This window comes from the organism of the source record quoted next, unplaced genomic scaffold (assembly GCF_019419815.1).
Source record: "Pyrus x bretschneideri cultivar Hongxiangsu unplaced genomic scaffold, Pyrus_bretschneideri_v1 Contig66, whole genome shotgun sequence".
Taxonomy (NCBI): Eukaryota; Viridiplantae; Streptophyta; class Magnoliopsida; order Rosales; family Rosaceae; genus Pyrus; species Pyrus x bretschneideri.
The window spans coordinates 1,316,199-1,331,952 of NW_025999805.1; the positions used below are offsets into that span (position 1 = coordinate 1,316,199).

The 15,754-nt window shown below is 36.5% G+C and overlaps 2 protein-coding genes across 4 annotated transcripts; both read left to right on the plus strand.

The window, feature by feature from the left end:
* The first annotated feature begins 2,868 nt into the window (after positions 1-2,868).
* On the plus strand, positions 2,869-7,389 carry LOC125467817 (aspartic proteinase A1-like). Of its 3 annotated transcripts, none has more exons than XM_048573335.1 (14): positions 2,869-3,023; positions 3,727-4,104; positions 4,217-4,277; positions 4,402-4,496; positions 4,574-4,686; positions 4,832-5,000; positions 5,087-5,126; positions 5,232-5,296; positions 5,774-5,887; positions 6,017-6,081; positions 6,265-6,418; positions 6,498-6,617; positions 6,778-6,866; positions 7,062-7,389. In XM_048573335.1, the coding sequence occupies exons 2-14, from the start codon at positions 3,733-3,735 to the stop codon at positions 7,144-7,146; spliced, it is 1,542 nt and encodes a 513-aa protein (XP_048429292.1). In that variant the 5' UTR covers positions 2,869-3,023; positions 3,727-3,732; the 3' UTR covers positions 7,147-7,389. The 3 variants fall into 3 exon arrangements, with proteins under 3 accessions (XP_048429292.1, XP_048429293.1, XP_048429294.1); XM_048573336.1 differs by having other exon boundaries at positions 2,983-3,041; XM_048573337.1 differs by lacking the exon at positions 2,869-3,023 and having other exon boundaries at positions 3,708-4,104.
* A 3,800-nt stretch (positions 7,390-11,189) lies between these two features.
* On the plus strand, positions 11,190-12,638 carry LOC103951455 (mitogen-activated protein kinase kinase kinase 18). The gene has a single exon (XM_009362823.3). It carries the CDS (start codon positions 11,226-11,228, stop codon positions 12,621-12,623), a length of 1,398 nt encoding a protein of 465 aa, XP_009361098.2. The 5' UTR covers positions 11,190-11,225; the 3' UTR covers positions 12,624-12,638.
* Positions 12,639-15,754: the final 3,116 nt, after the last annotated feature.

Consider the following 15,754-nt stretch of genomic DNA (forward strand, 5'->3'; position numbering starts at 1 on the left):
CTTGTGTTTAGGATTATTTTGGTTGTTCTAATATCTTACTTCCCTTCGACAAAAAACTGTAGGTTTCTCAGGCAATTGAACAATATTTTTTATATGATAGCAATGAAATGATCATGCAATTTACTGTCTTTTGGTTATTCCAAATATGTAATGATACATAAGTGGGAGTTTGCATTTTAGCATAACACAAATACATAATTTCATATGGGTTTTGCAAATGAGAAATAGGTTGACGTTTCATGCCATAAATGGAGTTGTAAATGCATATGCTCTAAAGAAATGTAAAGAATTTAAGTGTTTATACTAAAGAAAGTAAAAAGCTTGTGAAAAGATGTTAAAATGACCTAAGTAACCCTAAACACAACTCGCACATAACTTATATTGGATGGAAAACTTAATGGAGTTAGGGTGAGATGAAAAATTAATGATTTTGTAAAGTTGGTATGATAAATTGCTTAAAATTTTAGTTTATATGACACGTTGAAAAATGTGAATAAGTGCATATGATATTTCAAAAAATTTCTCATAATACAAATACAACACAAAGCTACAATGAGTGAGAAAGTATATAGGGACACACGTTATAATCTTTTGGAAAGACCCTACAAATTCTACATAGTTAATTTTAGGGTAAATTACATAAAACTATCTCAACTATTGAGTCAGTCAGAGTTTCATAACCTATCTTTAAAAAATTTCAATGTCATACCTTATCTTCGAATTTGTTGCAATGTCATACCTTCCGTCAGTTGTCTGTTAATTCCTCTGTTAAATGCTGACGTGGCTTGAGGCGGGGCCCATTTTCTATTAAAAAAAATTAATAAAATATTAAAAAATAATAATTTACCCTTAAAAAATAAAAAAACCAAACACCCATCTTCCCCAACCCCTTCCTCTTCCCTGCAACCCAAATCCAAAACCACTCCCACCCATGCCAACATCTTCCCCCTAGACCCACCTCGTCATTCTCTGCTGCTGCCACATCATCCTCATCCTCCTTCTATCCAACCCCCAAGCCTTTGAGCTTGGCCACCGAGCATCCGCATCACGCCCGAAACAGTAACACAACACGGGGGAGAAGAGGACGTGAATGAGGATGGGGAGGTCGATGAGGAGTTGAAGATGTAGGAAAAGTAGGAGGTGATGAGGAAGGTCTCGAAGAAGAGGACGAGAATGAGGATGATGAGGATGAGAAGGTTGAGGGTGGTCGACGACAAGTGCTTGCAGAGGAGGGTGCAATTAGGGTTTGAGGATTTGGGTTTGAGGGTTGAATAGGAGGAGGATGAGGAGGATGACGTGGCAGTGGTAGAGAAAGAAGAGGTGGGTATGAGGGGAGATGTTGGTGTGGGTGGGATCTGGGTTTGAGGTGGTTTTGGATTTAGGTTGTAGGGAAGGGGAAGGGGTCGGGGAAGATGGGTGTTTGGGTTTTTATTTTTTATTTTTTTTTTTAAGGGTAAATTATTTAGGGTTTAGGGTTTGGCTTGGGTGGGAGTGGTTTTGAATTTGGGTTGTAGGGAAAGGGAAGGGGTCGGGGAAGATGTGTGTTTGTGTTTTCTTTTTTAAGTGTAAATTATTATTTTTTAATATTTTATTAAATTTTTAATAGAAAGTGGGCCCTGCCTCAAGCCACGTCAGCATTTAATAAGGGAATTGATAGACAACTGACGGAAGGTATGACATTGCAACAAATTCAAAGATAAGGTATGACATTGAAATTTTTTAAAGATAGAGTATGAAACTGTGACTGACCCAATAGTTGAGGTAGTTTTATGTAATTTACCCTTAATTTTAAGAGTTCAAAAGAAACTAGATAGGTGGAAAGTCAATTCTCTTTGAAGAGCTAGTAATCTAAGTTTAATTAAACCTAATTTACAAGTATTCGGTTAAGATGTTCGAGCCGCTCTGTATTGTAACGGGTCAATTTCAACTCGACTTTAATGTTTCAATCGTCTGATTTTTTTTTTTTTTTGAACAAACGATATTATTTATACTAAGAGGGAAACGGGTAGGCTATGTCTCACAATGAACTAGCAATAATGTGGTTCAAATTTACCTTTAACATTTATCGAATCTAAAATCTCTCTTACAACACCTATAACCCTCACAAAACCCTCTAATTGTAGAAACTCTCTCCATGATAAGCTCAGTACTTGGGAGTGGGCCAATTTGCTAGGCTTGAGACTTAGCATTCAGTTGTGGGCCGACAGAATCATTGAAGTTGAGATGGGTTTGTTCCATTTGGACCCAAAAAGAGAGAGAGAGAGAAAAAACCCAAAAAAAAAAAAAAAAAAGGCAATTAGCCATTTTAGACATATTTTGACAATTCGCTGCACTTTTGATTAGACTTATAAAAGTTGCTCATCAGATCAATTTTGGCTGAGAAAAATTAAAATTATCATTCACTGATAAAAACTACTAAAAACGCAACAACACCTAACGGCATTCTCAGATCCATTCTTCGATCCTCCATCTTTACTAATCAAATTTAGGACGGAAAAGAACATATGAAACGCCATAGAAGTAGCTTAGTTATGTTGTTATTGTTTGAGTGATAGTTCAACTTCGAAAAGCGGAGGTATCGTTGGGCGTTGCTATGTTTTTTCCTCTTTGTGATTAACGAAGGACAGTATTGACTTTTCACAACTAAAATTGATAAAAGAGCAAATTTTCAAAAAGTGTGATCAAAGTGCAATGAATTGTCAAAATATGTTTAAAGCGGGTCATTGCCCTGAAAAATGAAAATCAGTTGATGACATTTGGATTCTTAATGAAAGGGTGAAATTGAAAGTTAATCATCAGACTCCATAGTCTTCACCGCATAGGAGCACAGCTCATCGTTCGTTTTCGTACGCAAAGAATAAAAACGAACTTGTCCAACCGTAATGATCAGCATCAAGCAGACGTGTACGTGTGAGATTAAAAGTTTCCGCTATGGAAACCAAACCGAAGTATAAATATGTAGTCCAGCGGAAGTTGGTTGGGGAAACGCCCATTCCTTTCTCATCGTCTTCCTGCAACGTACTGTGAGTCATTTTCTTCCTGTAATTTTCTTAGTCATTATCGCTTTCAATTTCTTTTGGGGATTTCGATTCGAAACCCTAGATTTTGTATCACTGCTATCAACGGCTACTTTGATTTTTGTTTTTTGGGAATTTTGTTTTTAATTTTGTTTTAGAGAAATGTTCTTCTCTCTGTTTGCGTTATAATTTGTTCTGGTAAGCTTTGAGTTCGTGCATAATTGATCGGTCATCATTGTTTATGTGTTTTATTTTATATGGTTGATTACGAAATTGGGGTTTATTTAGTTGAGCTGGCCTGAATATTTTGATATTTGAATTATGAACTATGAATTTGCCCCTTTTTATCTGAATTTTATGCATTTCCATGGAAAGGAAACAGTGAGCAAAGGAAAATTTGAGTAAAAGAATGCAGTGTTACACACTGATGACATGTCTCTGTCCGCGAATCGTTGTTGTTCACTTTTTTGATTGATTGTTGTATCCAATCTTATACCTACTAGAAGATGGAGTCTATGTTTGTGTGTACATGTGATTGCAATTTCTGGTGTATTGTGTGCAAGGAAACTCGACTGTGACTCCGGTGGAGTATTGTTGTGATTACGATTACACTAGTTTAAGGGTTTAGAATGAATATGATTTTGGTGATTGATGAGTGTTTTTTTTTTGGGGGGGGTCAATTAAGAATGGGTTTCTTCTCTGCGTGCAGTTAAACATGGAAACCAAACTCAAGTCTGTAACAGCGACGCTCTTTCTGTGCTTCCTCTTGTTTCCGTTGGTTTTTTGCGAGTCCAACGATGGATTGCTCCGGATTGGGCTCAAAAAGAGGAAATTGGATCAAAATAACAGGGTTGCTGCCCAAATTGATTCCAAGGAAGGAGAGTCTCTGAGAGCTGTGCTCCAAAAGTATCGTCTGGGTGGAAACTTGGCTGATTCTCAGGACATTGATATTGTGTCTCTCAAGAATTACATGGATGCTCAATACTTTGGTGAGATTGGTATTGGCACTCCCCCTCAGAAGTTCACTGTGATATTTGATACTGGTAGTGCAAATTTGTGGGTGCCTTCGTCTAAGTGTTATTTCTCGGTGAGTTTCGTTGCTTTAGTTTCTATATCTTTTGTATGGTATTTATAGTATAATTTCCTCTCTTTGTGCTGCTACGTAGGAGACAATGTAATTATTTTGAGTATGAGTGCAGATTGCATGCTATTTACATCCAAAATACAAGTCAAGCAGTTCCAGCACCTACAACAAAAATGGTTTGTTTCTTCAGCATGATTGTTATTTTTATTTTATTGTTGTTAGTCCATGCGTCATATTCCCATTGGTGGAATATTCCCATTGATTAACAGAGAGATCATTCTGGTGTCTTCCATTATGCAGGTAAGCCTGCAGCCATCCAGTATGGAACTGGAGCTATTTCTGGGTTCTTCAGTGAAGATCATGTAACAGTTGGTGATCTTGTGGTTAAAGATCAGGTTAGTTTAGCATTAATCATACATATTCAACTTCGTGTTGGTGGTTTGTCCTTACTAACAAAGGCAGTATGTGTCAGGAATTTATTGAGGCAACCAAGGAACCCGGCGTCACATTCGTGGTAGCCAAATTTGATGGCATACTTGGACTTGGATTTCAAGAGATTTCAGTTGGAAATGCTGTACCTGTGTGGTATGTTGTGTCTCCTATGCTGTTATTCTGCGTTTCTGCTTTGTTTAGTTCTGAAGGTTGTGTGTCATTGACTCCCAAGGAAAGTTAATGGCACAGGAATTTCAGGCTTCATTTTCCAAGAATTCTAACTTTAGGATTTCTGCAGGTATAACATGGTCAATCAGGGTCTTCTGAAGGAACCAGTTTTCTCATTCTGGTTTAATCGTAATGCTGACGAAGAAGAAGGAGGTGAAATTGTTTTTGGTGGAGTGGATCCCAATCACTACAAGGGAGAGCACACATATGTTCCTGTTACACAGAAAGGCTATTGGCAGGTTGGTGTCTGATTGTTCATTGTGTGATAAATATCAAGTTCGTGAAAAAGTTCTAATATTATCCACTTTATTGCTCTTGTTGACAGTTTGACATGGGTGATGTTATGATTGATGGTCAAACTACTGGTAAATGAAAAATATTTTATGTTTGCTTTCTTCTTTCTTACACATGATATTTTGTTTAGTATGATGTTCTTGACTTCTAGTCTGATGTAATCATAACTACGGCAGGATTTTGTGCTAGTGGCTGTTCGGCTATTGCTGATTCTGGAACTTCTTTGTTGGTTGGCCCAACGGTGTGTATTTGTGTATTCTTATGTGTTTTTTTTAGTTCTGAAGTCAAACATTCTCTGTTTACTTCTCTTAATTAGATGGTTCAGAATTTATCAAGGGTGGCCTTGATGCATGTCCTATAAGAGAAATTCTGTTCATTTTTTCTACTCTTATTCTTTTGCACATCATAATATGGAGATGCATTCCTCTTCTTTCTTCTTTTTCTAACGATATTGTCAATTGTGGTTTTCTCATCAATCCACGCAAATTTTATTTTCTAATTATTCTCTTTTATTGTGGAAAATACGGGGTCCTTGGATTTTGAGCTGGTACTTCAGCAGTTATTGCTTTCCTATTGATTGATTATTCTTTAGACAAGGAAAATGAATTATTTTCATTAACATTTGGTTGTAACTTTGAGTTCAAAGTATTTGCATGTGGAATGTTTATGTGTTTATTGTTTGTTTTTATTATTTGTTGTTCCTTGTTTTCATTTACAGACTATTATTACCGAACTCAATCATGCCATTGGAGCCTCTGGCATTGTAAGTCAAGAATGCAAGACTGTAGTTGCAGAATATGGGGAAACCATAATTGAGAGAATTTTAGCAAAGGTACAATTTTCATGCTCCCATGGTTACGTAAAGTTGATCAACCACTTGGTTTTGCGAACTCTAAGAGATTTTTAAACCTACTACTTGTTGATTTCTATGTAACTGTATTTACTACTTTTATTTTGGCAGGATCAACCAGCGAAAATCTGCTCTCAGATTGGTTTGTGCTCATTTGATGGGACTCATGGTGTTAGGTTAGACTCAATTTGCTTTCTGAGGCACATGGTAGAAATATGTTTGCTTTGAACTACAATAACATGGCTAACTTATTAATTATTATACATGTATATGTTTCTGCAATCATATTTTCTATATGTTTATTTATTGTATTTTCAATGCACTCTATTTATATATGTTTTGCAAATGTGACTGGTCAGTATCGGAATCAAGAGTGTTGTGGAGAACACTCACAAGGTATCTGGTGACTTATCTGATGCAACGTGTTCTGCTTGTGAGATGACGGTTGTTTGGATGCAAAACCAGCTCAAGCAGAATCAGACACAGGAGAGAATTCTTGACTATGTGAATCAGGTGAAGTTACCCTTTCATCTGATATGTTTCTGTAGGTTGCTGTTTTTTGGCTTGCTTGTGATCTGGTTTGTAATTGCAGCTCTGTGATCGGTTGCCTAGCCCAATGGGAGAATCTGCAGTTGATTGTGCCGGTTTGTCATCCATGCCCAATGTTTCCTTCACTATCGGTGGAAGAACATTTGATCTCACCCCTGAACAGGTGCCGTATAATGCTTAGTTGACAATTTTGGTTTTTGTTAGACTGCATATCTTGTGTTATCTCTTCCAGCCATTGGCCTGTCTTTACATGCAAAGCGTCAACAGTGGCTTAGTTGAGCATTACTAATGTATTTCTTTTTCTTTTTTTTGATGGAAACCAGTACGTGCTCAAAGTAGGTGAGGGAGATGCAGCACAATGCATTAGTGGATTTACTGCTTTGGATGTCCCACCTCCCCGCGGACCTCTCTGGTACAATCTATATTCTATTTAGATTTTACGATCATCTTTTTTTGTTTTCATCGGTGCTTGAAGATCGTTGTGGTTGTAGATCCTTTTGTTTCTCCAGTCAGATTTGTGAAGTTTGTGGGTTAATTGGTGATCCTTTTGTCTTGTTGGCTAGAGAGCAACTCGAAAGCCCTGACTAATGTTTTGTTTTTGCAACAGGATCTTGGGTGATGTATTCATGGGTCGCTACCATACCGTGTTTGACTATGGCAATGAGAGAATTGGGTTTGCAGAAGCTGCATAGATAAATATTAGTTTCTCATGTTCAGTTTGTGCTCGTCTCTTATTCCTACTTTAACATTGCGGATTTTCACAATATCCTATCCAGTACTGGTAGTAATCTCTGGATCATAACCTGCATGTAAATATTTCAGCGTCGGGCCTTTATCCGATGTATTTTCGACGCTGAACTTAAAACTGAGGAAATGGATGGTTTCCGACGGTGTTTTCGAATGCTAAACATTTGATCGACGGTTGTGTATGCTTACGTTTGTGATGTCTTATTGTTAGTCGAATGGGGAACTCAATTTCCAGCCCTTTAATTTACTGATTGCTCAAGATTATATAGATGAACGCAGTTAGACCGGAAATATTTGTTATCCCTGGAATTAATCCGGTGGTAGAGCGGGGCTTGGTTAAGTTCCTCGGGAAGCATAGGTCTTATGTTCGACTCCTGACGCAACAGATTATATTTAATAAGGTATGCATCTACTAGCCAAGTTATGAAGGATTGAGATCCGTCATAATTAAAAAATTGTAAAAAATTAATTAAAAAGATAAAAATTATAAAAATGAATTAAAAATACAAAATATATAAATAATTTTTAATTTTTTTTTTTGCTATAAATATCTAACCATGTTCTTCCACCTTACTCTACATCTCAATATTTTCAAATACTTTCAACCAATCTTATATTATTATCCAAAATTAAAAATAAATTTATCTTTTATTATTTTATAAATAATAATACTAATAATAATAATTTAATACAAATAGCATGGGCCATTCAGCTTAGACCATCTTTAACTCTTGGGTTAAAACCTAAAATTTTTAACTCAAAAAATTTAAGTTTTAACTCAGAAATATTTTTTTTCCTCCAACCCTTACGGGTTAAATTTTTTGCCCGATATTGTTAAATAATAAATTTCGAATACTTTTTTTCTTAAAGTAACTTTAAAAAAAAAAATTATGTAGACTATCATAATTTAATTTTATGAACATTTTAACCTAAAAATATTTAGATTCCGCTAACTATTGAAAAATCACTAAACCGACACCATGAAACTCATGGAACACTACAAAAGAATATGAAACACATAATTTTTTTTTTTAATAATTACTTTAGCTATTGGATTTAAATTTGGACCGTTAAATTTTTTTTTTTTACCATTGAATTTGATAAAATTAGATCTTAACCATTGGATTCAATGAATTTATAAATATAAAACTAAAAAAAAAATATACATATATGGTGGGCCAGCCCCACTAACCCAGGAGGGAATTCTAGGCCAAATTTGCCCCAAGTTTTGAGTTTTAACTCATATTTGCCCCAATGATTGGATCAAGTTGGGGTAAGTTTAGAACCTAAAATTTGAGTTTTACTCCAAGGGTTGGAGTAGGTCTTAGGGGTCTAGACACACTTGGCCAGTTACTGTTCACTAAAGGCAGTTACTGTTCACTTGAGGCAGTTACTGTTCACTTGAGGCAGTTACTGTTCACTTAGGGGATTGAAGTGCCTATTGCCTACGGACTCTCTAGAGGTGGAAGTGCTCTAAGAGACAAGATCGCTTGTGGAGTCCATTTTGTTATGTAGTTTAATTTAGGGGACTTCTAACTGCAATTTGGATCGTTTTATCTCATATGCAGGTTCCAGACACACTATGTCTAATATTAATTATTGAAATACATCACGATATGAACTTCTCAAGAAATTCACATTTCTTGCTAAAAAAATGGGAATAGTTCATTATAATCTATGGGTTGCGAATGTGACTAAAATTCGAATGGAGATTGAATGGGAGTAGAATTTCACATGGGATGTCTGAATTTCGAGGAGTATGTAGTGAAGGCAATACAACAAGGCCAAAGCCTCATAGCATTCATTTCATTTGTAGTTGTAAATGTGACATCATCACATGGTAACCTTTGTTCATACAGCTATCTAGCAAACGTCATTGCTAAAGTAGTGAATATTTGGTTGCTTCCAGACCACGCAAATAAGTGACAAAGATGCACTCTCTTATTATATGGTTGATCATGTAAAAGCAACTTTAATTTGGATTGATTTAAAAGAATGAGGCTCTTTCTACTATACATCAGCGTCCAGTATATTGCAGTTTAGAAGTTTGGATGCACTTGTTATTTAAAATTTTTAGCGCATATTCAGTCGTTAAATTCAACAATGTATGTCATTGCTGTAGTTCAGAATTTTCAAAAAATGAGACGTGATTGATATGTTGAATTATAGAGTTAGAGCTTATGAGGAATTTTTTGTTATGTGAAGGTGCATATTTTTTTTAACGAATGATATTATTTATATTAAAAGGAAAGAGGGTGGCTTAGCCTCACAATGGGCTAATAATAGAGTGGTTCAAATTCACATTTGACGAGAATTGAACCTAAGACCTCTCACTTACACACGAAGACGAATATCATTAAACTGTAGTATTAAGTGGCACGTGAAGGTGCATATTAAATGTAAATTTTGAAGGAATAGGGATGTACCCATTAAATTTCATTGATTCTTCAATACACATTCAACCATTAAATTCAACAATATAAGTCATCGATGTATTGTGCATGCAGCTTAAAGCATGTACGTTAATTTTGCCTAACATCGAGGTGTAGTCAAGATTCAAATGAGCAAAAAGCCAGAGATATCCAATGTGGGTTTGGGCGGTTGATCCCTTTCTTCACAAGCTGACTGGTACAGAAAAAAGGTAAAAAGAAGACAGGTAAAGTTGGGAAGACATAGTCTGGTAATGTGGGTCTCTCTCTCTCTCTCTCTCTCTCTCTCTCTCTCTCTCTCTCTCTCTCTCTCTGTGTGTCTGCCATTGCTGTAAAGGAGATAAGGTTTCAATGCTTTGGCCCTCAGTCTTGTCTATGCACCGACAGAATGGATCAATTCTTTGATTTCCGTTCTTCGCGATGTGATACCAATTTATGCCACTTTGTTGCACCAAGAATAATTAGGAGGAGGATGGAATCATCCAACATTGAAATTTGACTAGTCCAACGGTTAAACAATTTCTGATTTTGATATTTTTTGCATAAATGATTCTTAAGAAGTGATCGAGAAAGTAGAAAGTTTCAATAATTAAGAAACATTGCAAGATGAGAATATGAGTTGAGAAGGTAAAACTAAAAGGTTGTTAACATTTCCTATAATGAAATACGAGATTTCAAATGCATAAGCAAATGCTGCTTGAGCTACGAGTTGTTCGGATTAAAAATTTATAATTCAGTTGAGGATTCATATTAATGCACCTAGACTATGAACAAGAGATTTCACTCTGAAGTATGGTGCTGGTTTCACTCTCAAGTCTCCAAAACCTCCAAAGGGAAATCTGTTAGCGTTGAACTTTAATAACAAAAATTAAGAACAAGCCACCATTTAAGAATACACTTTCTCATGAGGTTGTCAACTTACATATTTCTCACTGTTACTGCAATTGAACACTTTGTCTATTTAACTTTAACATCAGTCGTGCACGTAAATAAATATAAGTCAATTAATTGATATCAATTTCGTGGTAAACTCGACACCAGTTGAGAATTCTTCACATGCATGGACAACGGGACAAAACTCGTAGATTCGATTAACTTAATCACAAACCTAAACAACGTTATCTCATTAATCCATTTTACTTAGATTCCGGAGGCAGGAGTGAGAACTCATTCACAAAAAGAAAAATATTCAAAAACCGCGTCGAAAGAGAAGGACAATGCATCCAGATATTTGGTAAGTGCTTTTTGGCGCCGCAAAAAAAAAGAATTCTGACTTGTCCAAACGCAATAAGCAAAAGCAAAAGCATATTCGCTTCTCCTCCCTCCATAATCTCCTCTTAATCCCGCAATCTTGGCATGTGGCTTCATGTGTCGCCATGTGGGTGGCTTTATTACAACCCTAAGTAACTGCGCTCCAAGACGGCCCTGTTAAAACACCCCCTCTCCTTTTGCCACGTGGATCCATTACAAAAATCTGTAACAGTTAATTGGGTGGATTTTACTCTGTGGATCCCCCAAGGGCCAATGTCACGTATAAAAATGTGCATTTAGCCATTTAGGCAAGCATTTCAAAAACCCTACCAATCTCTTCTGCCATGGAGCACTGGACCCGTGGACCGACCGTCGGCCGCGGCTCCACAGCCACAGTCTCCCTCGCCACCAGCTCCGATGGCGAACGATTCGCAGTAAAGTCGGCCGAGCTCTCCAGCTCGGCTCTTTTGCAGAAGGAGCAATGTTTTTTGTCCAAGCTTAGTTCCCCCCATATAGTCAAGTACTTGGGGTATAATGTCAGCATTGAAAACAAGAAGCCTATGTACAACCTCTGCATGGAGTACATACCCGGCGGCACGCTTTTCAACGCGATTAGGAGACGGGGAGGGCGGCTAGAGGAGGCCGTCATTCAATTGTACACGCATCAGATTGTGCAAGGATTGGAGTATTTGCATGTCAATAAATTGGTACACTGTGACATCAAGAGCCAAAACATTTTGGTGACCGGAGAGACCGCCAAAATTGCCGATTTGGGTTGCGCTAAATTGGTACAAGGGGTTGAGGCAAGTACTACTATTTCGGGTACGCCGGTGTTTATGGCGCCGGAGGTTGCCCGCTGCGAAGAGCAGGGGTTTGAGGCTGACATATGGGCTCTTGGGTGCACGATTATTGAAATGGCAACCGGTAGCGGGCCTTGGCCGGAGATTAATGATCCGGTTTCAGCTCTCTACAGGATTGGATTCTCCGGTGAGCTACCGGAGATTCCAAGCCAGCTTTCAAGCAAGGGTAAGGATTTCTTAAGCAAGTGTTTGATGAAGGATCCAAGAGAGAGGTGGACAGCTAAGCAGCTCCTTGAGCATCCATTTCTTGAACAGCATTTGGGGTCCAAGTTTAATACAGAGCAAGTAATGGGGTCTCCAATTAGTGTGTTGGATCAAGGACCTTGGGATTCTTTTGAAGCGTCTGAAAGTCCAATGGAATTGCTATCTGTTGAAGGTGTTTGTTTGAATTCCCCAACAGAAAGGATCAAGAAACTGATTGGGTTTTCGACATTTTCGAATGTACCCAACTGGGAATTTGATGAAAATTGGTGCACTGTTAGAAGCAACAGCGATGAAGAAATCGAAAACTTTGTGGTTTCAAACAACAATGCCGTCTCAGATGAAGAAGTGTTTGCTGCAAATTCTTCAACTGTGGCTTCAATTGTTCTTGAAGAGATTGAGAGTATAAACTGTGATGAGGATTTAGATTTTGAATTTATGATTAGTAATAGTGCGACAGAAGATTCTTTTGTATCAAACAATCTTGAAATTGAATCAGATCATCAGAATTTTGATTTTATTCACTCCCACTGTTATCATTTGCGTCTATGTAGTTTTAGTTTTAGTAGTTTTAAGGGCTACAAGCCTACGACATTGACAAGTCAATCACTGACTAGCTACTCGTTTAGTGATATTGCTACTCCCAATACTAGAAGAGGTCTCAAACTCGAATTGTCATAGGTGCAGAGGTGATTGAGCGATCTACCACTAATCAGCATTCATATTGTTTCTAACTTAACCGTTATTAAGTATGGTATTATACAAAAGACTTCGATACGATTAGCAATGAAACCATTCAATATAAATACGATTTAATATTAGCTCCCTCTACTTAGGGACCGTAGTTAGGGTACTTAACTGTGATTACTGAGTAATTGCCACTCTAATTATATATAATCCCAAGGTTAGTTAAGTATACACATAATATGGATATGCATGTGTACATTCACCCCTTTTGGCCTCTTATGCCGTCTCTGTACACAAACCAAGAGGAGCTGTCTCTTGTGTTTGTCAGAAGGAGAAACAAGGCCAGCTTGCTCTTTTAATTTTTTTTTTATTTCTTTTAATTTTTTTTTAATTTATCCCAATCATTAATCTCAGGAAGATTGCATTATTTTTTTATACACCTGAGTTTTGCAAGCTAGGCCAGCCTTTTTGTTTGCGTATCATTACCCACGTATGTGCTTAATTCAATTAAATTAATAAAATAAATTGTTTTGCATTTTTTTTTTCAAATATTTTGCTCATGACAACAATATACCAACATATGTGATGTTCCATTTCTTCCTTTTTGCCACTGCAACAGCGGTCGGCTTTGAATGGGCTGTTAAAAAGAAGACTTTCATAGTACGAATACACTAATGTTGTAAAACTCACTCTTGCACGCTAGAGGAGATTATTCAAGTCTCATATTTGGACTTGACACAGAAGTCAAATTTAATTTATTGAGAGGTTGATGAAGCTTCCCGCGTGAACATTAGAGACTTTTGTTAGGCCATTGAGAGGAGTCAACAAGTTTGTTCCCACTACCGATTCTCTATCATTGCTATGTAGGCGAATAATATTCAAATTCAAAGTTCAGTTTCTTTTGGGTACTCATTAATTTGGCAAATAAATAGTACATCCACAAACTCTCTCTCTCTCTCTCTCTCTCTCTCTCTCTCTCTCAACTACCAAATTTTTCTATCAGCTCTTATAATTTCATTTTGCTCTTAACTACCAACTTTAAATATTCACGATTGTGACATATGTTAAATTATTGACAGAGCTAGCAGCGCAAAGAAATGAATACATTTTGAGAATGAAACTTGGAAATCCTCGTTCTCTTCACTCAAAAAAGAATTTTCGAGAACAAAAATTTCATTGCATGTAGCGACATATCTAAAGCCAATTACGATATGTGTTATCATTCATATATATTGGGTCACACTACACTCGGTTTGTATTTAGCAAATTAGATATTATTATCATGCCACTCAACATACCATTCATTCGTCCTATTAAGTAGGTACTACCTAACCTTTGGCAATTAGCATCTAGTGGAACAAGTGAAGCGAATGTGGTCCATGGCTCCACAACTAGGCATAGAGTATAAAAGAAGAGAGACTTTAAACAAAGTCAACTAATTTTAAAACGTCAAATTGTTAACCGATCCATCCAATCCCATGATGAAACTAGACTTCTCGAAGAGTCAAACACGTTGGCTGTTCATTTTGTCCCATTGTTTTCTCTTTGGGGTATTGAAAGGTCAACTCAAAACTCAAAAGACCGGTTTTTGACAAACAAAAAAACTATGCGATCATCCATACATAATTGTGAAGTGTCAAATATCTACCCAAGGGCAATGCTTTCAGGTCGGCACCATCTATTTGAACTCCCCATCGAAAGAGAAGATATTTTGTTATTTGACCTAATATTGGTTTTCACTCATACTTGTATGTAAGTATGTGGCTCGTTTGATGATTAGGATTCAATTATACTAAATAACTCGATAGTAAGTCTTTTATTTGGATAACGAAATTGTCATGTCTCATCGAATTGTAGACTTAAAATTAGTCTTATTTAGAGGTTTTGCATCTTCATTCTTTACACCTACCAAAGTTTATAGCCGATATGTGAGATTTCATGAGCCCATTTTACTCCCTAACTTAATTATGTTCTTGTTGGGGTTTGAATAGGGAAATAAAAGTCAGATTATTGAAACTTACTTGACTTCTCACAACACTTTGTAATTAAGGTTTGTGTTTTGGACTTTAGCAATTAGGGTCGGGTTTCTAAGTAGACAATAAGCCGACGAACTCTACCGACACTACTACAATATTAGCTTTAGGTGTCAGATGATGGTGACGGTTTAATAAGATATTATGTCGGATAACAATGAAATCATGTCGGTTATATCAGCCAATATTTTTGAATTAAAAAAAATATATTTTTAACATATTCCGGCGGTTTTTAAGTTAATGGTGGCAGTTATAACTGATAGAAATTGACTATTTTATTATTTTAGTTTCCGGCGGTTATTAATTTAGCATTTTGAAGGTTATAACCGATAGAAATTACTATTTTATTATTTTAAAATATTATATTGATTAAAAATAAATAAATAAATAAACACGTGGTTTAAATATATATTTTGGGGGGGGGGGGGGAATTTAAAATTGTAACAAAATTTTGGGGGAGAATTTAAAATTTTGGGAGGGAATTTTGGAGGGAATTTTGCCGCCATTTTTTTTTTCTTGTCGGTTATAGTCGACAGTAATAAAAATTTTATCTCGGTTTTTATTTTAAAAAATGTTACTATCTGTTTTAACCAATAGTAATAAAAATTTTCCAAAATAAAACCCCTCCATCTCTTCCTTGTGCCGGTACCTTCTCCATTCCCCCTTCCTTCAATGAAATCGTTTCATCTTTTTACATTTTCTCTCTCTCATTTCACTCTCTCTCTCTCTCTCTCTCTCTCTAAACCTTTCTCTCAATCTTTCTCTATGAGTTCATAGTGTTCACCAACGGTAATTTTTCAGTTCTTTTAATATGTTATCGATAGCCATCGATTCTTCATGGGTTTTCTATTACTGAATCTTTCGGTTGATTTTTCTTTTGGGGGAGCTTTTCGTTGGAATCTTCATCTGGGGTTTCATCTGGGTTGCATTCTTAGTTGTGTTCATCATGTTCATCGCGGTATGTGCTGCTCTTTCATCTGTTTCCGCTACTCTGATGGTTATGATGGTGTATGCTATAAGGTTGAATCTGATGAAATCCCATGCTCTATGTTCGAAACCTTGAAACATATTATCTTTGATTCTTGATTTCTT

What these genes read in the sequence shown, in the direction of transcription:
- LOC125467817 (XM_048573335.1), top strand. Translation starts at nt 3,733, where the DNA reads ATGGAAACCAAACTCAAGTCTGTAACAGCGACGCTCTTTCTGTGCTTC. An exon ending in ATCTTGTGGTTAAAGATCAG is followed by an intron (nt 4,497 to 4,573) that starts GTTAGTTTAGCA and finishes AGTATGTGTCAG; the next exon opens with GAATTTATTGAGGCAACCAA. An exon ending in TTCTTGACTATGTGAATCAG is followed by an intron (nt 6,419 to 6,497) that starts GTGAAGTTACCC and finishes TTGTAATTGCAG; the next exon opens with CTCTGTGATCGGTTGCCTAG.
- LOC103951455 (XM_009362823.3), top strand. Translation starts at nt 11,226, where the DNA reads ATGGAGCACTGGACCCGTGGACCGACCGTCGGCCGCGGCTCCACAGCC.